This window comes from Ictidomys tridecemlineatus, chromosome 3 (genome assembly GCF_052094955.1).
Source record: "Ictidomys tridecemlineatus isolate mIctTri1 chromosome 3, mIctTri1.hap1, whole genome shotgun sequence".
Classification (NCBI taxonomy): domain Eukaryota; kingdom Metazoa; phylum Chordata; class Mammalia; order Rodentia; family Sciuridae; genus Ictidomys; species Ictidomys tridecemlineatus.
In genome coordinates, this window is record NC_135479.1 from 3,402,915 (window position 1) to 3,424,428 (window position 21,514).

Below are 21,514 nucleotides of genomic sequence, written 5' to 3' on the forward strand. Positions count from 1 at the left end.
GAAGCAAGGCACAGAAAAAGAAATACTGGGTGTTCTTCCTCATACACAGAAGCTAAGGAGTTGGCTTCGTAGAAGTCCAGGAGTGGTCACCAGTGGCTGGAAGGGGCCACGTGTGGCGGGAGACTGCATGACAGGTAGAGAACACAGGAGGAGCCAGCCCTGGCCTGCGGCAGCGCAGAGGACGAGGACAGCTTGCAGCAGTCTGTTGTGTTTCGCATGAAGCACTGTGGTGGGGGGTCCCGGCAATGGGAGGAACCCAGTCACCCCGGGATCATTGCCACTGTAGGCGTGGGTGGCATCCTCACACTCCACCCCATAAATGTGTGCATTTGCCGTGTATCAGTTAGGATTAATGAAGGCTTTAGGATGGACGTGGCCCACGGGGTTCTGCCTCCGAAACCTGCCTCCCTCCCTCCAGCTCATGACCTCATAACAGGGTGCTGGTGCCACCTTGGTGACCTTCTTGGGAAACGTGCTGTCTTCTGGTGGCCAGGGGACCAGCAGTGTAAGTGATTCTGCCCCCAGTACCTGGAGAGCCTGGAGGGAGGCAGTGGCGAGCCCCGTCAGCTGGGTGGTGGCTGTGACGCTCCTGGGCGGCGGCAGTCACTCAGGAAGCAGCTCCCACCCGTCGCATTGCGGACAGCCCCAGTGTTTCTGGCGCCACCCAGCCAGAGCCGCAGGAAGCTCCGCTCTGAGTGAGCTCCACTTCCTGGAAGGCGAGGGCAGGCCTGAGAAGATGGTCCTTCACACCCCGCAGCAGGAGGGTGAGTCCCAGCCCAGGAGGGGAGGGCCAGTGTGTGGGCCGAGTTCCGGGGACACTTTGACCGCCTGTGGTCCTGTGGGGTGGACCTGGGGACCCACCCAGGCTGCGTTGTACCTTCTCTTTTGGGGAGATACGACGGAGTGATGACGCCGAGGTGCTCCCGATTCTGTGGAGAACACGGAGCAAGTAGGGCACAGGGCCCCACCCGGTGTGACTCAGCTGTCCCTGAGTCACCTGGTGGCTGGTATTCCCTGGTGGCACGCCGCCTCCTGCCAGGCCTGCTGTCCTGTGTCTGCTCACCTGAGGGTCAGAAGCCCTGGCAGCTGCACACATGCACTGTCCCTTGGCTGGGAAGGGACGCTGTGGACTGGACTGAGCAGGGCGCCCGGGTGGTGCACCCCCCTCATTGCGCAACAGGAGCCGGGGACAGGAGTGCTCCTTCCTCTTGCAGTGGGTGCAGGCAGAGCCCTGTGTCTGTAGAGCACCCGTCCACTCCACACCCACACGTGCATGGAGGCTGTGAGTGAGGATGCTCCCAGGAGACACCATGGCAGTCAGGCAAATTCGAAGGTGAGGGAAGGGGTGGGCCTTCCCCTGGCCGGACCCCAGACCCAGGGGTGAGGCAAGTGAGTGTCAGCAGTGTGCCTGGGCCAGACCCTCTGCCCTGTGACCCGTCTGGTTGGCTGAGTGGGGGTTTTGAAAGAGTTCTTTGGAGGAGTCGGATCCCGTCCTACTATAGAATCTCAAACCCACAGTCCTTGTTGACATGCTGCTTTCTGTCTCCACCCTGCCTGGCACCTGGCTCGACAGTTCTCGCTCCAGCACCGTGTGCTGCACATAGGACAAGCCCGTGTCATTACTTGGATACTATTCTCTAATTGCCACAATTTTTTTTTTAACCTTTTTAATGATGCCCCGTGACTTGCTGCTGAGCCCCCCTGGCTGCAATGAACCCAGCTCCTCAGGATGGCTCCAGGGCCTTTCACAAGCTGATGCCCATGGCCCTGAGCCCTGGGGTCTGACCTGTGGTGCACCCACATTCTCAGGCTCCCTACAGGCTTAGGACCCACACTCCCTCTGCCTCCCTGTTTGGGGAATCTGCTGGTCTTTCAAGTCCTAGCTCAGAGGCTGGCCCCTCCAGTGTCCTGGTGTGTCGGTGCCATGGCCACTGTGCCCAGGTTGCTGCTCCCTTGGTCTTGCACACCTCTGCCCACTGGCTGGGCAGGGGCGGCCACCGTTTCAGCCCCAGCTGAGACACAGGCAGCGGCTCTGGCAGAAGCTTAGCCAGGTGGCTGAAGTTAGTCTGTAGATCTCAGCAGGGGACTGAAGGGCCAGGGGCCAGGGGGCCAGGGCTCTGACTAAGCAGCTGGCCTTGGGTGGTTGCTTGTGCCAGTGGAGCGTCACACCTCAGCTCTTAGCAAATACGGAGGCTTCAGAGTTGAGTTTTGTTGTCAAGGTTGAAAGCGGACATGGAACAACATTTGAAACCATGGGTACCGCGTGGGTGTAGAGAAGCGTTATTTATGGGAAAACACGCCAAACAGGAGGGAGTACAGTGCCTCTTCACCAGGACGTTGGTCTCGGGCCGTGTCTAAAACGCCCTCCTGGTGTCACCGTAACCTGTCACTGTGTCCTTGGAGACCATGCAGCCTGGTTTTGGACAAGCTGCTCAGACGGGTCTCAGCAGGTAGACCCAAGGTGGCTGTAGTTAACACCCTGCCCATGTCACTCACTGCCTTCTTGTCAATCATGTCTATATTCTGCAGAATCAAAAGTGGCTGCGTCTTTGTTTTTAAGTGGGAGCATGTTGGGTGTTTTTAAGCACATCAGATGGGAAACCTGTTGCCGTCTGTGGTGATAGCGTTGAAGGGCGGCTCTGGTTTGAATTTTGAAGGCTCTCCTGTTGAGTACGCTGGAGATGGACACACAGTGTCCTGCAGCGGCCGGGGAAGCCTCTCAGGCAGGAAGCACCTCTGCACCACTCGGAGCCTCCCTGTTGGTTCCAGCCCCTCTCCAGCCCTGCGTGCTGCGAGCCCTCCAGGAGTCCCGCTGTCTCATGTCAGCCCCAGCTCAGCAGCAAGGTGCAGCAGCCCTGTATCAGATTCCGGGTGCCAGCCCGGCTCCAGCTTGCCTTCCAGCCTCTTACCAGGGCCCTCACCTCTGCTGCCCTTCCTTCTGCACTCTGAGGCTGGACGCGAGGCCAGCTTCGTGTGCAGCTGCCTTGGACTGTTGGGGGCCATGCTCCTCTCTGCCCTGTCCCAGTGCACCTTGTGGCACACTGATGGGTATTGGTTTTACAGGGCCCCTTACCCTTCTCAGGGAGCTCCTGGAGGCTGGAGGCCTGTCCTGTCCACCATGTGTCCTCCTTAGTGACTAACAGGTTTATGTGCAGTCAACTTTTTCTAACAAGATCACTGAATCCTAAGTCTGAGAATGTCCTTCTTAAGACTGCACCTCCTCTCTGTGAGTGGACTGCCCACTCGCTCTGCTCCTGGGACTGTGGGCATGCCTGCAGCCTTTGTTCTGGCTTGTCTTCATGGCAGGCCTGCAGCAGGCCTTGTGCTCGCAGCCGCCCTCCAACCTGTCTGCTTGCTGGGCAGGCCTTGCTGCCAGCTGCCTCTGGTCTGGGCTCAGGCGCAGGCCTTTGCCCAGGTGGTGCACTGTAAGCCCAGGGGTGGGTCCACGCTCTGCTTGGTGGACGTTGGCCCTGGGAAGGCAGAGCTGTGTCAAGCCTGCATGTCACACCAAGTCTCGCGAGGGAAGCGACAGGGCAGGATTCACCTGCTGGGGTCTTCAGTCCCTAGTGTAAGTATTTGTATAAAAACCAGGGATGTTAAGTCAAAGAAGGCTGACATGACCCTTGGGACTGCGAAGTGAGACACCTCTGAGAAGTAGCAGCTTTATCTCACCTATGCGAGAGCCTGGGGTCAGTGGGTGCGGGACCAGATGGTGATGATACAGATAGATTCAGAGAAGACCATGTGGACTGAGAGGCCCCCAAGGGATGGCCCACCCTCCACGGCTGAGCTGGGAGCACCTGGGTGTTCCTGTGGAGGCAGCCCTGTCCAAGCCTCTCCCAAGAGAGCTAGACCTCCGCATACCAGAGGCTGGCGCTTCCAGAGGCAGGAGGGAGGGAGACAGGAGGCAGTGGGTGCCCGGGAGGGACGCCCTGCCTGCAGTCTGTGGAAGCCTGCGTCCTCTGGCAGCTTGAGGCGGACCTGTCATACGTGGAGCCGGTGGCTCTTACTAGCCGAGTTCCCCCACTCTGACACAGGCGAGGTTCCTGCTGTGGCCACCTCCTGACACTGCCTGGATCAGACCCAGGGCTGGCTGCACGCTGGGCAAGGGCTGGCCCTGAGCACACCCCGGCACTGACACTGGCTGGAATTCAGGCCAGAGTATCTGGGTCAGGTGTAGGGACACTGCCATGGTGAAGAGGACATCTGTCCACATTCCCCAGCTGGCTGATCCCCAGAGAGAAGACCATGGAGGGGGGAGGGGCGTTGGGGCTTAGGATCCCCTGGTGGTTCTTAGTAGGGCACATCTGGCAATGTCTGGAGATGTTCTTGGTCGTGGGGGGTGTGAACGGGAGGTGGAGGGGCTGGAGCTCCTATCACAAAACGCTCCACCCAAGTGCACACAGTGCCTAGGGCACTGTTGAGGATCCCTGGGCCAGCTCAGTGGTTTCCTTCGTGTTTTCTCTTGTTGTTTGTTGGTCCTTGTAAAAGGCACTGACCTCTCCCCCACACTCAGAGCCTTGCCCTTCCTCGAGGTCTGTGGCACCTCCAGCCCACTCGGCATGGAGCCTAGGCCTGGGGATTGGAGGCTTGGGGAGGAGGGCCCCAAGTCTGCTTGTCTGAGAATGCCCTTGGTGACTCTTATGCCCTTGGAGTCTGCAAGCTGCTGCTGGAGACACGTTTCTTGTCACTAGCCATATCATATTGCCATCCCGTGGGCTCTCACCAGGGCGCCCTGGCCCCGGATCCCAGCGCGCAGTCAGGGTGGGGCAAACCTTCTTAGTGAGGCGGCCTCCCGAGTGGGTGGACCCGCCTCTAGAGCCCCTCCGGGAGCTTCTGGGTCGGCTGGGTGCCTGCCGGCCTGGTGACAGGCTGGGGCTGTCCCCAGGGGGCGGAACTCCGCAGACCCAGCCTCCTGCGGGGGGGGGGGAGGATGTGCTGAGAGAGGGTCAGCTTCCTCCGTGCGGTGCGAGGTGCGCGGTGCGCGGTGCGCAGCCCTCGGGTTTCGCCTCTGCGGGAAGCGAGCGCAGCCGCGGAGTGGAGCTGGCGCTGGCGACGCCTCCCCTCCCGCAGGAGGCCGGGAAGGGGCGGGGGCGGGGCCACGCGGTTGCATTCATGGAAATGAGCCTGCCGGAGCCGCCGGGTGCGCGCCGCGCGCCGAGTGTCAGCAGAGGCTGCAGCCTTCCCGGCCTCCGCAGCCTCCTCACCAGGCTCAGCTTGCTCCACCTGCCCCTGGGCGGTGGGCTTCTGTCTTCCTCGGAGCCTCTCCCTGCCCTCTCTGCTGGCACGCACACGCTGTCCTTGCTTCAGCGCTCCTGCACCCAGGGCTGGGGGAGCGCCGGGGAGCCGGGGCCTGTGGGATCCCTGCACAGAGCCACCATGGCCTCTGACGCCGAGAGCTGCCACCGGCCAAGGCTTTGATGTCGCTGCCCACGGCTTGCCAGGATACTGGGGCTGCAGGAGAGGGGACTCGCTGAGGGTAAGAGGCCGGGAGGATGGTGCCAGAAGCCGGGTCTGCAGCTCCCCCATTATGCTCTGCTGCCGGCCTCTCCCACCCAGCTGCCGGCAGCAGGAGCCAACGGGTGCGGCTGAGTCTCTGCATGCCCGCCCTTGGATTCCCATCCTCTGCGCTCTCCCAGGGCTTTTCTCTGGCACCTTTGGGTAGGTGTCCACACATTCAGTGTAGTTTCTTCTTGACCTGAGACTTGGGAACAGGCCAATAACGAATTCCTGGGATCCAGCTTTGGTGAGGTCAGGAACAGAATGGCAGAAAGCAGGGGAACAAATTCAAGGCGAGTCTCCCCCTAGGCCCGCCCACCCACAGCTGCTGGGGCTCAGGCTGACTTGCTGGGGCCTTGGAGCCTTCCCTGGGCGTGGGCAGCCCTTCCAGCGGTACATATGGGAAGGAGTCCGAGTTGGGCATCTGCTTTGATGACGGGTCCTTTCCATGGGGAGTCAGGGAGAATGTTTAAGTGTACAGAAAAATTCAGGGTTGTATTAAGGGCCAACATAAAGTGGACTTTAGGGATGGGGTGAAGTAAGAGAACTGACCTCTTATTTTTTTAAGATATTTAAATTTTTTTTTTAAAGTTGTAGGTGGACCACATGCCTTTATTTTTATTTATTCTTTTGTGGTGCTGAGGATCGAACCCAGGGCCTCTCATGCACTAGTGCTCCACCACTGAGCCACAGCGCCAGCCCAAGAGAACTGACCTCTTAAAATCCCCACACCTCTTGGACACAGAAGTGGTGTGGTGGCCCAACTGTGCAGTGTGACAGTGTGACCCAGCTGGCAGGCACAGAGCTTCAGTGCCCAGCCCTCTACCTGGTGGAGCAGGGCTCCAGGGCTGGGGCAGGAAGGGCCCTCCCAAGCCTGTCCAACTCTGCGTCCAGTCCCTCCTTCTCAGAGGGGCCATGGTGCATTCCAGATGTGTCCTATGTTGCCCCACCAAGGTTTTAGGAAAGAACGAAGTCCTGGCATGATTGTGTTTAGCTCTTAGCTGTATTGAAAGCAGATGTTAACTTTGTTTTTATTAACCACATTTTTAGAATAAAATTTTATGACTTGTTTCTGTTACTACCTTGGAATTTGACTTCGTTTCCCTTTGGTTAGCTGGTTAAACCAACACGCAGGCCCAGTCTCGAGTTCTAGAGCTGTTCAGATGGAGTGTGTGTGGGTCTCCTTCCTACGGGACCCAATAAGACACCTTCCTTCCCTTAGTCAGTTGGTGGGGCTCCTTCACACACTTCCTCTGATTAAGAAGGGCTGGGGTGGTGAGGAAGCTGTGCTGGACAGGGTCATGGTTCCCAAGGTCACAGAGAAGTCCACGGAGGCTGGAGCCCTTGTGTCACGGGACTCCTGCCCTTGACATGGACCCCCTGAGCCCTGAGGCCTGGCTGTCCAGGTGGTCCTCAGAGAAGACATCTCCAAGGCTGCAAAAAAAAATTGCCGTCTTCCTCAAAAATGCAGAGTGTGGCAGGAAAGCCTTGACAGCTGATTTCCAGGCGGGGGCCTGGGTGGGCTTGCTGGGCACTGAATCAGGATGGCCTGAAGTGGCATTGGCAGGCGGCTGGCAGGCGCCTCTCTGCAGCCTGTGCTGAGCAGCACCGTGCCTGCTAGTTTAACTCTTCCTGGGAACATGCTTTACAGGGTCTCAGGCTGTGTTGGGGGTGACATCTTACTTTCAAATGCCCTTCACAATCAGATCTTAGTTTCCTGGAAAAGGGGCCAGAGTGAGGAGAGTTGGGAGCTGAAGACTGTGGCTGTCACACCCTCCTGTGTTTCTAGAGGACGCACCATTCTTAGCCATTCCTGCGGGCGACCGCCTCCAGGGCTGCCTTGCTGAGCTACGCGGGAGCTCTGGCCACCGCACGAGGCTCTGGTGACATGGGCAGTGTCTGTCCTCCCCAGGTGTGTCTGCAGGCACCTGCCATCCAGTAGGTGTGGAACCTCCCTCCTGAGGTGGAGGGTCTGATGGTGGAGTTGGGAGGGTCCCAAGGCTCCACAGAGGAAGGCAGTGTAAGGGTGCAGTGTGACTCGGGTCTCGGGGTCCCAGACTTCACCATGCCCCTGTCCACGTCCACTTCCCTAATCTCTGACCTGACCTCTGTCCTGGGGGCCTGTGGGTGTAAGGTGGGAAGCCCCAGGTGCCGCAGCTTGGATCCTCGTGGCCTGTACCTGCGAGATGCTCTGCCTCTTGCTGTCTCAGAGACCATGCCCACAACCATGACCAGAGTTTTGTGAAGGGCAAGACCAATTTCTCAGCGAGGGCACTCTCCCAAGCCCACCAGCTCGCCACCAGTGGACACCCTCCGCTCAGAGCTGCACATGACCTGTGCCTCACTCGCATTTTCTGACCTCCCAGAGCTCATGCTCCTGGGGATGCAGGTGCCCCCCACACCTCCTGGAAGTGGCCGACCCTGCTGTGTGCCTGGAGGCACCAGTGGTGACTGTGGGCTGGGTTGGGGACCTGGGACCCCCAGGTGACCTCATGTCCCAGCCAGGCCAGTCTCAAAGGTTGGGTGAAGCGCCTGAGCCATGGCTCTCATCCTGAAATTGTCTGTCTGTAGGTGTTTCCTGGGGCTTTCGCTCTATAGGAAGGGACAGGTGTGCTGTCCAGCTGAGAAGCAGAGGAGCAAGGCTCTTGGTCTCAGTATGCCCCAGGAGAGACGTGGTTCTGGCCAGGTACCTCGTGTGCCCACTGTTGTCTCCCGCGAGCCCCTTCCCCGGCCCCGGCCCGCACAGCAGTGCCCATGGTGGAGAGCAGCAGCTCCATCTTCCAGGGCGTGGAACTCAGGCCCAGAGAGGTGAGGAGTTGCCCAGCGTTGGGACCTGGCCAGAGCCTGGGTTTGTCAGCCTCTGTCAGAAGACGAGTCACTGGATTTCCCTGGGAGACAGCGTGGCGCAGGCCCTGGGGTGCGTGAGCCTGCACCCTCTCCTTGAGGCCTCACTGCACGGTCCTTCAGGAGGACGGTTGGTCAGTGCCCAGTGCTATAACTGGAGCCCCTGCCTTTGGAGTCCTGGGCCCTGGGGTAGTGCCTGGTGGTGGGCAGACTCCCAGAGCCCTTGCCCTCAGTGGGGTCAGTTCTGGGGGCTGGAGCTCAGGCTGCGGCTGCTGGAGGCAGGGGTGCTTGGCAGGGTTCCCCAGGTTCCCTGGGTGTGTGCTCCCCGTGTGCTGTGTTCAGGGAACGCCAGGCCCCTGCCTGCCAGGGGCTCCCCGCAGAGGAGGGCAAGCCCCTCCCCGTGCAGCGCTCTGGCTGGGTCACCTTTAGCCTCATTGACCTCGCATCTTGGTTGTGCTGGTTGGACAGGGACCCTTCTTACCACAGAGAGGCAGAGGCTATAAAAAGGAATCGGTTAATAATTACAGTGAAAAAAGTCAGGCCGCTGGTATATTTTAAAGCCCGGCTGTGGGACCTGGGGGTAGGAGGCCTCAGTCCCAACGGGTGCCAGGGCCCTCCGCTTGAACAGCAGCTGCCATGTTTCTGCTGAGCAGAGCCTGTTGTCACCACAGCTGTGTCTACATGGGACTTCAGAGTGCCTCACTGGTCTGCTGCCATGGCGGCGGAGCAGGGATTGCAGGGCTTCAGAGCCGAGTCTGCCTTGTGCTGGGTTACCCGCCCCTGGCTGGGAGGGAGGGCGCTGTCCCTTTAAGACAGCCCTCCTGTGTGTGCTGGCTGGAACCCATTTCACTCTGGGGCTCTGCCTGCTGCTAGGATCTGAGAGCCATATTTAAATAAATAAATGGGTGAAAGCCTCCCTTGTGTGCTCTCTATTCACAAGGCACAATGGTCCCTGTGGTTCCTCACTTTAATCCCCTCCTGCACTGAGCCCTGGAGAGGCAGGTGGGGGCCTGCTGCCCAGCCTGACCCTGCCACCCACCTGCAGGTTAGCCTCTGCAGGCATCCCTGGCCCCTGGGGCAGGCGCAGGTGGGCGTGGGCGCAGCTCCCTCCCTGGTCTGCCCCACTGTGCTGGTGGCTCCCAGCCGCCTCCCTGGCACAGAAGCTGCCGCAGCACGTGGCCCTTGGGGGAGGCAGAGCTGTGTGTGTCCCTGCCATCTGGCCTGCCCCAGCCACGCGCACTCGTGTGCAGTTTAACCCTGGTGGCCGAGTCCCCGCCAAGCCTCCTGGCCAGAGCCGACAAGGTCACTGCTGCTGGCCCACCTCCATCTGCATCAGGTGCAGCCCCACCTCCAGCGCCAGCAGCAGCAGTGTCCACTGCCCAGTGCAGCAGCATGATCTGGGAAGCTCGGTGTGGTGCTGCCCGGAGAGGTTCGTGCCCAGGCAGCTCCTGCCCAAGTGTGAGAGTCCCCGTCTCAGAGTGACTTCCATCAGAGAAGGGAGATCTAGCGGCCTGCTTAGAAGTCCTCAGGTGACCTCTTGGACCAAAGAGGGAGGAGCACTGAGAGCCAAGGTCACCAAGTGAGGGTGGAGGGAGGAGTGGCTGCTAGGCCCTGTGGCCAGGGCGGGAGGCTTCTCCGTCCAGCTCTAGTTGGCCCAGCCTCTTCTGTCTGGCGCTGTCCTTTCCAGTAGCCAGACAGCGGGGTCTCTGACTGCGGGACGCACGCAAAGGCCACCTTTCTCCTTCCTGGACCTCCCCGGGCAGTCCTCTAAAGACCTTTCCTGGTTTCAGATCTTCTGGGGTCTTCATCAATGTGTTGAGGTCACAGACTGCCTCCCCGCTTCCTCCTGTGAGGGGTGGGCACACGCACGTCTTCTGGCTTCCATTTTTGATGGTTTGTCTAGACTCTGGTTCCTCTGTCACCTTTCAAACTTCCCTAAATGAACGCCCAGCCCCAGCCTGGATATGCTGTAAGAGGGCAGCCTCCGCCCTCCCCTGCCCTCCCTCCCCCTTCTCCTCCCCCCTTCCATGTTCCCACCTGTCCTTCACCCGGGGTCCACCACGGGGTGGTGTCCACACAGAGTGCGTGTCTGGGACAGTGTCCTCCTGCCTTCCGTCTTCTCGGGCTTCTGTTCCCCTCTTCCCAAGCACTCCCTGTCTTCTTGGGAGGAGACCACGGTGCCTGCTCCCCTCTACTGCTCTGCGCGGTGGGCTGCTTGAGGAAGCCTCAGCTTCCCTGAGTCAGCCCCGACCCCTGTCCCTGTCCCTCGTCCCCCCAGAGTCACCTCCTGGGAAAGGGTGCAGGAGAGAGGCTCACTGCTCTGAGGGGTCTGAAGAGACCCTGGTTTGCCCTCTCCTCAAGGGGGTTCTGGATCAGGTGGTTTCCACAGGAACCCAAAGGCCCCTCCTTGTCCTCCTGCCCGTCAGCCTCTGTGGGTGGCCACTTTCTCCTCCAGCTTCAAGCCTCTGGCCTCTGGCCCTCTCCTCTCCTTGAACTGCTGGTTTGTCGTGAGCGCTTGTGTCTCTGTGGCAGTTGACAGTTTTTACTTGCAGATGAGTAGATTTGTTTCTTGTATTTTTAGTTCTCTTCTTTTTGCTCTTTGTTCTACAAGAACATCTCAGCTTCACCTTTCAGTCCTCAATTGACTGTTGATTTGGGGGTAACCTGAGGGCGAGGGTGTGTTGGTTAGAGTGTGTTTCCCACAGTGTTCTTCTGCAGGTCCTGTTGCTCCCAGCCGTCCCCTTGCAGCTGGGTGGTGTCTGTTCCCAACCTGCTCCTCGCCTGCGCCCTGGGCGGCCCCCTGGGACGCGCAGTCGGGTGGGCAGGAGCCCCCATACAGGGCCAGAGTCCGAGGGCTGTGGGGTGCAGCTCCTGCCGGGGGCTTGCTCTGCAGGGCCGTGCGGTTCTGCTTCGGGATAAAGGGTGCTCCAGTCCTTGGGTGTGGCAGGCCATGGCCTGCAGGGTGCCTGCGCCCTGGAGGAAGGCATGGGCACCCTTCCTTTGCTCTCTGGGCTCTGGAAATGCGTCAGCCTCCCTTCTGCTGCCGGCCTTCTCCTCTGGGACAGTGGTCATGGCAGAGTCCTCTTTTTGTTCCCTTACTGTTTCGAAGCGGATCATGGGCAGGTAGGGACAGGAAGCTCAATCTGACGTGTCATGCAGGTGCTGACTGTGGCTTTCTAGAAAGCTCTGTGTGGCGTGCTCACCCAGAGCTGTCCAACTCTTTGCACAGAGGAGGAGATTTGATCCTTGGTGGCCGGCAGGGTGTTCCGGGTGAGAGCTATGATCTGGAATTGAGAGACCTTGCTCTGAGGCCAGGGTGCATGTGGACATTCAAGCCACCCTGGAGGGCGCGGAGCAGACGAGATGACCACCCCTCGGTCCTGGAGCAGAGCTCTGCCCAGTGTGGTGTCTCTCTCTGCAGTCATGGTCTCCTCACCCCCCCCCCCACGTGGCTTCTCAGCTTGCCTCTGCTCCCCACCCATGGCCCACGCCACCTCTCTGCCACAGCTATCTCTACCAGGTGGTGCAGTGCCAGCCCTGGGCACAAGGGACTGAGGAATGGGGGTGGCCAGGCAGCCAGCCTTATGCCACCATCAGCTCCTCCCTCCGGCCCCTGCCAGCTGTCCTCTCCCAGCTCTCCTGGGTGCCTGTGGCCGCCTTTTGTTGGCACACCTGCTGAGAGCTGGAGGCCCGTGGCTTCGTGCAGTTAGTTGTTTCTGAAGATGGCCTCTGGTCTTTCTTTTGCTCTGTTGCAGGCTCCTTCTGTGTTTCTGGGGAGGTGGAAACTTGCTCAGTAACATTTCCCTCCTCTTTGCAGTTCCCAGCGACCTGACCGCAGAGGAGCGTCAAGAACTGGAGAACATTCGGCGGAGGAAGCAGGAGCTGCTGGCGGACATTCAGGTAGGAGGGCTGCCAGGAGGCTGACACGCTCCATTTGTGCACAAGTGTGTCCTTCGCAGAGTGTCACCTGGAGCTCTGGACAGAGCCTAGGATTGGTGACCCCTCTGCAGGCTCTCAGCAAGCTTAGGTGTGCAAAAGTCTGCTCACTGCTGACGTTCGGAGAGGAAGTGGCCCCGGGCAGTTCCTCTGTGCTGTCACCTCGTGGCTGCCTGGAGTGGCCTCGGTCTTGCTGGCTCTGGGTGCAGGGCCCAGCCTGGCCACACACCAGATGGCTTTTGGTTCCTTGAACTTGAGCTTCTTGTCGTGGACTCCCAGGCCTCAGAAGGGCTGAGGGAGCTGATGTTTATGGAGCACTTAGTGTGATTTCAGGTCCCTAGAAACTCTTACTCGGGGACAGTAGTCTTAGTGTGTTTCCTGGCTCCTTTTCAAAACTGTCCCAGTTTTGGAGGAAGGAAGGCCTTAGAACCTGAGAGCTGGATGACCTTGCCCGGGGGCAGCAAGTGTTCCCTTCTGAATTTCCCTGGACATCGCGAGGACTGGGAAGAGGACAGGCCTGAAGCCCGGCCACAGTGTGAGAGCAGTCGCCGCCTTGCTCCGCTGGTTGGGGGCTTCCTCACTGGGCCTGATTCTTTAGTTCCTGGTTCACTGGTGAAGGCGGGGAGGTGGAATGGTGCTCCTAGCCCTCCATCCTGAGAGCCACTGAAGGGGACGGTGGTGGGAAGAGGGTGGATTTGGTCAAGGTAGAACTGGTTGAATGTCCCCTTTGCCAGCCATGGGGTGGGTCAGTGCCACCAGGCCTTGGGAGTGAGAGTGTGCCCAGGACCTCTGTCACCCTGCTTGGTGAGCTGTAGATCTGTCCTAAGAATGTGCTTCAGGTGGCCTCCTCCCGGTGGTGGGTGCTCCCCAGGACACCTGAGCTCTGAGGCAGGAGCTGCGTCTCCCTGCTGTACGTGCCTGGGGGGCGTGGCGGGCCTGGGGTAGCCGGCTTCCCGGCCCTGCCCACGGGGACTGCTCCATCCTGCTGTTCCGTGTTGTCTCGGGCCAAGGCAGCAGGTACGGGGCTTGGGAAGTATCCCTGGTCTGCGGCGTCCCTCCTGGTAACGCTGGCCATCTCTTCACAGAGGCTGAAGGAGGAGATAGCAGAAGTTGCTAATGAGATTGAAAACCTGGGATCCACAGAGGAGAGGTGAGTCTGCCCTGCTCTGGGCTCCACATTGCTCGGCTTCTCACACACCCACCTGCCCTCTGGGAGGAGAAAGTCCTTGCCCCACACGGGCCCCCATAGGCCGCACCTCTGCGGCCAGTCTTCCCTGCAGAAGCTTTGCACAAGCTTGACCCGCCCGCGCCGAGGCTTTCACGTTGTTGATGCGGCTTCCCCTCTTGTCCGCTACTTGTATTTGGATTCTCGCTCTTTCTTTGTACAAAGGAAGCTTAACAAATGCCACCAAGAGTTTCGAGGGCCCTGAGCAAGGCTTTGAGCCTGTCTTCAGCTCCCTCCAGTAGAGGGGAGAGAGCACAGAAGTTGGTCATGGTGTCTGACCAGGGTTGGCGCTCCGTCTTGCTCTGAGCGACATGATGCTGGTGGTGTGGTCCTGAGTGGGCTCCTGGGCTGCCTTCTGATTCCTAATGTGGCCCGTGGGCTGTCTCCAGGTCCCTGCACGTCTGTGCTGTTCGGAGCCCGAGTCTGCCTGTCGGGCTTCCTCCGCCCTTTGCTCCCTGCTGTAGCCTGGTGTGGGCAGGGCCCCAGGAAGGGCAGCCAGGCTCTGGATCGTCATTTTGGTGTTTTGGATTACAGGTTTCTTACTTTCCATTTGAAAAATTGTAGCTTAAAAGAAATGGATAGGGGCTGGGGCTGGGGCTGAGTGGTAGAGCTCTCACCTAGCATGTGTGAGGCCCTGGGTTCCATCTTCAGCACCACGTAAAAATAAATAGATAAAGTAAAGGTATTGTGTCCAACTACAACGAAAAAATAAATACCAAAAAAAAAAAAAGAAATGGATAAATTAGAGTTTATCAAAGTTTGAAACTTCTGCTCTTACAAAAGATAACTATGAAAGTATGAATAGGAAAGTCACAGTGTGCGGGTATTTGTAGCGTGCCCATCCAAGCACACAGAAGAGAACACACGCACACGGAAGAGAACACACGCACACTTCAGTAGTGAAGATGCCCAAGGCACAGGTGAGCACAGGTGGGAATGCCCTACACAGAAGCTGCGTGTGCAGCAGCCATGGAGCTCAGCTCTTGGTAGGACCGTCAGGGGAGGCTGCCGTGGCAGCCCCTTCACCCCCTCCTGGACGGCTGGGATGAGACCGCTGCACTTGGCCTGATGAGCGCCAGCCAGAGAAGAGGACGCCCTCCTGGGAAGCTGTGCACACCCTTGCTGAGGCTCAGCAGCTCAACTCCTGGACAATTACTCAAGAGAAATGGAGACATGTCCACCAAAAGAAGTGTCGGGGACGTTGATTCCAGGCTGCTCAGGAATGCGGAGGAGCCAGATGCTGTGTGCCGCTGTGAGGCAGAGCCTGCGTGCAGACCGCTGGCTTTCGAGGTTCCAGGGCAGACCAGGCTCAGCTGCGATGGTAGAGAGCGCAGGGCACGTAGAGGGCTGGCAGACCGCTGGCTTTCGAGGTTCCAGGGCAGACCAGGCTCAGCTGCGATGGTAGAGAGCGCAGGGCACGTAGAGGGCTGGCAGACCGCTGGCTTTCGAGGTTCCAGGGCAGACCAGGCTCAGCTGCGATGGTAGAGAGCGCAGGGCACGTAGAGGGCTGGCAGAGCAGGCTCTGGCTGGAGTGGTGGCCTCCAGCTGCACACGCGTGTCCAGACTCCTGAGCGGGGTGCTCAGGCATGTGGAGTGTGCCTGAGTTTACAGAGGAAACTGGCTTTTTCCCGATTCTGAAGGAGAGGAGTGTTTCTCGCAGGCATTGGTAAGCACGGAAGAGCGCCGAGGGAGCAAACTTCCCCTCGTGCTGGTCCAGGATCCCCTGACCTCAGTGTGTTTTGGCATCTGCACAGGCATGTTCAGAACACGGGGCACCATCTGCTTGGTGAGTGCCTGCAGGTGGTCATGGTGCACCCAGGAAATGACTCCAGGACCCGAGTGGCCGGGCACCTGCGACAGTCAGCTTGCCAGCTCTTGGGGACTGCAGCTCTCCACAGCTGCACGCAGTCGAGCCGGGAGCCATGATGTGGTGACACGTTTTTCACTCTGGAACTTAAAATGGTTTTCTGGTGTCGGAAGTCCTAGGGGGAGCTGCCCTGCAGGTCCTGCACATCGGTACAAAGAGGGTCTGCTGCTCCTGTCAAGGTTCTAAGCACAAGCCTGATGCCAGCACTGTGTAGAAATGACCTAAATGTCCTTCATCAAAGAGAACGACCTGCCCATGTGCTGTAGGGTCCTAACCTTCTGAAGTGCAGGGGTCGACCCATGGTCTCAGGTGATGCAGAAGCAGCACTGGGGGGGGACACTGGTATGGAGATTGGGGAGGGCCTCCTAGACCAGGGGCGGCAGAGGGCCTGGGCGGGAGCTGCGGTCTCAGTGCTGGGCGGGGGGCCTGAGCTGACGTCATGGAGAGCTGGTGAGCCTCGAGTCTCTGTCCAGATAGCCATGGGCAGCGGCCGGTACCGCACAGGCCTGGGGGGCGTGGTCCCTTCAACTAGGGACCAAACAGGCGCAGGACCCTGAGGGTCACCATGGTTACGTGTCTGGCTCAGTAGGGCCTCTGAGGCTGCCACACATTGTTACAGGAAAATACAAAACAGGGTTTTTCTTGGGTGGAAATACAGGGCCAAGTGAGCTTCCTGGATTTAGGAAAATGATGAGAGGACTATTGAGATCCAGTAGGAATTTCTAGACACTGGGACTCGGCAGTTAGTTCCAGCTGGAGTGAAGCTGCACATGCCCTCTGCAGCTGTTCCTCTGGGGACCCTGTCACCTCAGGTCCTGGCCTCCTAGCATCTTGAGAGTTTTCTGTTTCCCTTTTAAAACCACGCCAGACAGGAACCTCTGTTCCTTCCTTGGATTTAGCCAGGGAAAACGTGCTCCTGAAGGCAGAAGCTTTTATAAGTGTGTCTCTGAGACTGTAAAGTGCCATCTCATTGAGTGCAGAGCTTCCCAAATTTGCATGCACACCAAAGTTTCTGTTGGAAGTCTTCAAAGTTCAGATTCCTTGGCTCCACCCTGGAACTTCTGAGTGACTCAGTGGCCCAGAGCCTGCCACAAGGGGGAGAGGTGTGTGAGAGCAGCCTTCTCACACCTGTGTGCTCAGGTGCTCACCTGGCTCACCGGGCTCAGGCTGCAGGTGTGTGCAGTGGGCTGTCTGAGGAGTGTCTGCAGGTCTGCACTTTTTGTTCTAATACAGTCAAAGAAAACTGCTGCTCATCTGAGCAGTTCCTGAGAAATTAAATACAAATGCGCCCTATGACCCACCGGTGTTCACTCTGACCAAGAGAAACAGGAATGTCCATGCACACAGAGAGGTGCACATGGTGCTCATAGCATTTCAGACGCAATGGCCCCTGCTGCTGATGCCCAGTGCCCACCGTCTGGAGGAGAAACACTGTGTCTGTGCGTGGGGTGGAAGGGACAGAGCACTGGTGCACACCAGGCATGGGTGAGCCTGAACACGCCAAGCAGGACCGTGCCAAGTCAGATAGTGCCAGGTGCTGTTCACAAAAGTCGAGAGTGGGCACACTGGAGACAGCAGGTGGACCCATGGTTACTCGGGGTGGAGGTGGGAGGGAGGGTATCTGGAGTGGGCCTGGGGACATGCTGGGGCTGGTGACACAGTCTAGCACTGGCTATGGTGATGGGCACACCACTGAGTAAGCCTACAGCGCCTCAAGCAGACTCCTAAAGTGTGTGTGTCACATGACATGTGAGTTGTGTCTTGATGAAGTTTTTTTTAAAAATGTCATCAAAAAGAGAACGGCAGGTCTGGGGTGGAAACAGCACAGAGCTGTGTCAGGGCGTCCCCTGCCCTTGCTCAGCAGGCCTGCTGCCCTCCCAGGGCCACCCAGCAGCACTGCGCGAGGGGACCGCATATGAGGACTGTCGTGCCTCTCAGACCTCCTCTGCCAGAGCGCTGAGGGCCATGTGGTTGTCTTTCAGGAAAAACATGCAGAGGAACAAACAGGTAGCCATGGGCAGGAAGAAATTCAACATGGACCCTAAGAAGGTAGGTGAAGGAAGCAGCAGAGCCTCTGCCTCCAGGCGGGTCTGGCTCAGGTGGACCACAGGTGTCCTTCCAAGCCGCCTCTCCTGACCTGAGTGTCCTGAGCCTGACCCTGACCCTCCTCCGAGGCCTCACACTGCTACGCCTCTCCCCAGGGGATCCAGTTCTTGATAGAGAATGACCTGCTGAAGGACACCTGTGAGGACATCGCCCAGTTCCTGTACAAGGGGGAGGGCCTCAACAAAACGGCCATCGGCGACTACCTGGGGGAGAGGTGATGCTGGGTGCCGCGGGAGCCCTGGGTGGGAGGCAGCAGTGGCCACGTGGGCGAAGAAGGGAGCTGCTCTAGGGAGTGGCAGCTGGTCTGTCGAGGGGGCATGGGGACACTTGTTTAGCCAGTAAGCAGAGTGACTGTGTGGATGGCCCTCCTGGAAAGCCGGTGGCCCTAGGACTTGGTGCGGGAACGCTGCCTGGGGGGTCGGGGTCGGTACTGACCTCTGCTCCTGCCCATCTCTCACCTGCTCCCGACAGGGACGAGTTCAACCTCCAGGTCCTGCACGCCTTCGTGGAGCTGCACGAGTTCACCGACCTGAACCTCGTCCAGGCCTTGCGGTGCGTGTGCTCGCGGCAGGCGGCCCCGCACCCATCCCGGGCCCTGGGTGATGTGCTCAGGGGGCAGGGGATGTGGGACCCCCTGCATCTCCAACTTGAGGTCTGGGAAGCCGAGGAAGCCTCCCGTCAATTTTGAAGTCTTTTCTGTTCTTTGGTTTAGAAGCCCTTCGATATCTTGCCCAGATAGACAGTGTGCTCCATTCCATTTTAGAAAGGAAAAAGTAAACCTCACTTTTTCACTAAATTTTTCATTCTGGGACATCAAAATTGTCCTTTGATATTTTCATTGCCATAGGCAGAACTAATAACGTCATTGTTTGTCCTGTTACTTTAATGGATGAAAAGAGCACAGAGCCAGACCTGCCCTGGGTGGGGTGCCTCAGGCGGGTCAGTGGTGGGGCCCTTGCCCAGCACTCGAGAAGTCCCAGATTCCGAAAAGAAAAACCTAGGGTCACAGCTTCTCTCCGACTTTCAGGGGTCAGTTGTGGGTGTGCTGGCCTGTCCTGTAGTTGTTAGGAGGAGCTCATCTGTGTTTTAGTCGGGGTCTTCTGAGGAGGAGAGTGGTTCTTTGGAACAGGAAGGCCAGGGTCTCCTTTCTCCCGGGCACTGGGCCTTGGGTGGAAGTGGCGGTGGTGTGGACGGGAGGTCCGCAGCTGCACAGGACTGGCACCTCGCCCAGCCTCCTTTTCCTGGGGTGTCGGAAGCCGTGGGCAGTTGAGCTGTTCCCAGGGGCCCGGCCCTGTCCTGGACACCTTCTCTCTGCCGTGCAGGCAGTTCCTGTGGAGCTTCCGGCTCCCCGGAGAGGCGCAGAAAATCGACCGCATGATGGAGGCCTTTGCCCAGCGGTACTGCCAGTGCAACTCGGGCGTGTTCCAGTCCACGGGTGAGCGGCCTCCTCCTGCTGTCAGGCTCTGCTCTGAACAGAGGGCTAAGGTTCATGCAGACAGACACTTTTTTGGTGGTATTTATAATAGGAAATACTTGAAGTGACCCTAAAGTCCAGCGTTACAGCCCTGGGAATACAAATTGTGGTGCCTCTCAACTATGACATATAGCTCCTAAAAATCAATGTGAGCCAGGCATGGTTGGCCATTCCTGTGATCCCAGTGCCTGGGATGCTGGCGCAGGAGGGTCACAAGTTCAAGGCCAGCCTCAGCAACTTAGCAAGACCCTGTCTCAAAGTAGAAATAGAAAGGGCTGGGGTTGTGGCTCAATGGTGAAGAACCCTCGGGTTCATTCCCTAGTACCAAGGGGGAAAAATCAGATTTTTAAAAACTGGGCATGGGAACATGTGCCTGTAGTGCCAGCCTCTGAGGAGGCTGAGGCCGAGGCAGGAGCAGCGCTGGAGCCCAGGAGTCTGAGGGCAGCCTAGGCAATACATTGGAACCTCCCATTAAAAAAAAATCACATTTTTATGAAGAATTCTATTGATAATGGCAAATGACCAGATTAGCAGAAAAGCACTATGTAAACGCGTGTGTTTGGGTGGGGGTGGTGCACACGGGTCAGTTTGAGTCAGACTTTGTTGCAGTTTGGGTCCCTGAGATGCACTTGCAGTATCACGCACAGGCACATTTAGTAGAGGAGGTAAAGCAACAGGTGTTTGCTAACCAGTGGGACTGCAGATGTGTGTGTTCTCTGTTTTCTACGTGGCTGGGTTTTCCTGCCATGTACATGTTCTCCTTTCAGTCTGAAACACAGTGTCTTTTAGTCTCAAGGACGGCATGGACCTGTGTCCTCATGTTGCAGGTGGCCGTGCCCAGAGGTCACTTCATGGCTCCCTGGGCGCCGGGCTTCCCCGGGTGGCGCTGGCTCCTCTCCTGGGGGGTGTTTCTGATGGGGCTGTGCTTTCCTGCCAGACACCTGCTACGTCCTGTCCTTCGCCATCATCATGCTCAACACCAGCCTGCACAACCCCAACGTCAAGGACAAGCCCACCGTGGAGCGCTTCATCGCCATGAATCGGGGCATCAACGACGGGGGGGACCTGCCTGAGGAGCTGCTCCGGGTGAGCTAGCGGGTGGCTCCCGTGCCCTCGGCGGGACAGGGAGAGAGGGCACAGAGTGGCGTGCCCACTCGGTTCATTCCCTTGCTCCCGTGAATCCCACTGACGTGTTGGTGGGGATGTCACCAGGAGTGAGGAGGGGTGGTTTGCAGCTGAAGCTGCGGGCTCCGGCAGGGGCAGGCAGCCTCCCTTTCTCCCCCAGCCTCCACGGAGGGCTGCTTGCCTGTCACCGTGGGAAATAGCAGTGCCCGTCTTGCTCCCCTCGTCCCAGGGCCCTGGGGGGCACGTGCTCTTTGCAGGCGCACAGTGAGTGCCTGTGGAATGAATGGGGGGAGAGATCCTTCTAGAATCAGAGACATACAGTGTCATCTTTTATCCCAGAATCTGTACGAGAGCATAAAAAACGAGCCCTTTAAGATCCCAGAGGATGACGGGAACGACCTCACTCACACCTTCTTCAACCCAGACCGAGAAGGCTGGCTGCTGAAGCTCGGTGAGTCCAGCCCTGGCCACGGGTCCCGGCAGGAACTCTGAGGACAGGCCACAGGAGGCGGGGTGGGCACAGCACCCTGCAGAGAGTCCGCCTGGCTCTGTTCTGACAAAGTCCCCCTCCAGAAAGGAGGCAGCTGGCACGGCCAGGGTCACAGAGCCACTAGGACAGGCTCTGCCCCAAGGGCACTGCCCACACCTGTCTGGCCCTGTGCTCTAGAATTGATGGCCGGGTTCTCTGAAGCAGTGGCCTTAGGACCTGGACCCCACCCCCACCCCCTTAACCCTGGAGGGTGACCAGCCATGTCCATCTCTCTACTGCGCATCCCAGAGTTGTGATGGCACTCCCGCCCGCCCAGCACATCGTCACTTCCTGCTGCATCTGCTCCCACAGGCAGTGTGCATGGCAACCCCGGGCCTGGCCCCTTGGCCCAGCGCTCCTCCTCATCCTCGCACAGTGGCCCTCCCGCAGCCACACTGCCCATTCTGCTCTCAGCACCGCTGGTGGTCCTCCTCTCCCCTGCCCCAGAGGGCTTGCAGGGCCTTCGGCGGGAAAGCAGACCCAGGGGAGGAAGTGCAGGGTTTCCTACACGTCCGTGTTCACACGTGGTCTCGACATGACCATGTCCCTGTGTGGGCCTCTGGAGACACTTTGCTGTTTCCTCCTGCTGGTGTTGCTGAGTTGGCTCCCACGGGAACAGTGGGGCGCCTTAGGACCTGCGCTCCCACCCCACACATGGGGAAGGCGGAAGTAGGGGCTTTTGTTTCTGACCAGTCCAGGTGGTAGCAGGACTTACATTCCTTGGGAGAGCCCAAGTTCTTGTGTTCAGACATAATGACTTAATTCATAAGTCCCCAAGCACCACCTCACTGGCTGCGTGCGCCTTGCGTGTCTCTTGAATTGGCCAATGTTTCACAAGTCCTGAGGCCATAGAGTCTCTAAAGTCGCTAACCCCACAGGCAGCCTGCTCTACTTCCCTATCTCCAAACC

General features: G+C 58.7%; 1 protein-coding gene across 3 annotated transcripts in view; it reads left to right on the plus strand.

Annotated features, from left to right (window-relative positions):
- Positions 1 to 21,514, plus strand: part of Cyth1 (cytohesin 1) — a 67,963-nt gene that overhangs the window by 30,965 nt on the left and 15,484 nt on the right. The window contains exons 1-9 of one of the 3 annotated variants that reach the window (XM_013361662.3): positions 5,114 to 5,479; positions 12,161 to 12,243; positions 13,365 to 13,429; positions 17,354 to 17,420; positions 17,573 to 17,691; positions 17,949 to 18,029; positions 18,800 to 18,912; positions 19,889 to 20,037; positions 20,416 to 20,528. In XM_013361662.3, the coding sequence (XP_013217116.1) occupies positions 17,361 to 17,420; positions 17,573 to 17,691; positions 17,949 to 18,029; positions 18,800 to 18,912; positions 19,889 to 20,037; positions 20,416 to 20,528 (635 nt within the window). In that variant the 5' untranslated portion in view covers positions 5,114 to 5,479; positions 12,161 to 12,243; positions 13,365 to 13,429; positions 17,354 to 17,360. Of the gene's footprint in view, positions 1 to 5,113; positions 5,480 to 12,160; positions 12,244 to 13,364; positions 13,430 to 17,353; positions 17,421 to 17,572; positions 17,692 to 17,948; positions 18,030 to 18,799; positions 18,913 to 19,888; positions 20,038 to 20,415; positions 20,529 to 21,514 lie in introns of those variants that run through there. The other 2 variants (XM_078041539.1, XM_021731262.3) reach the window with 2 other exon arrangements.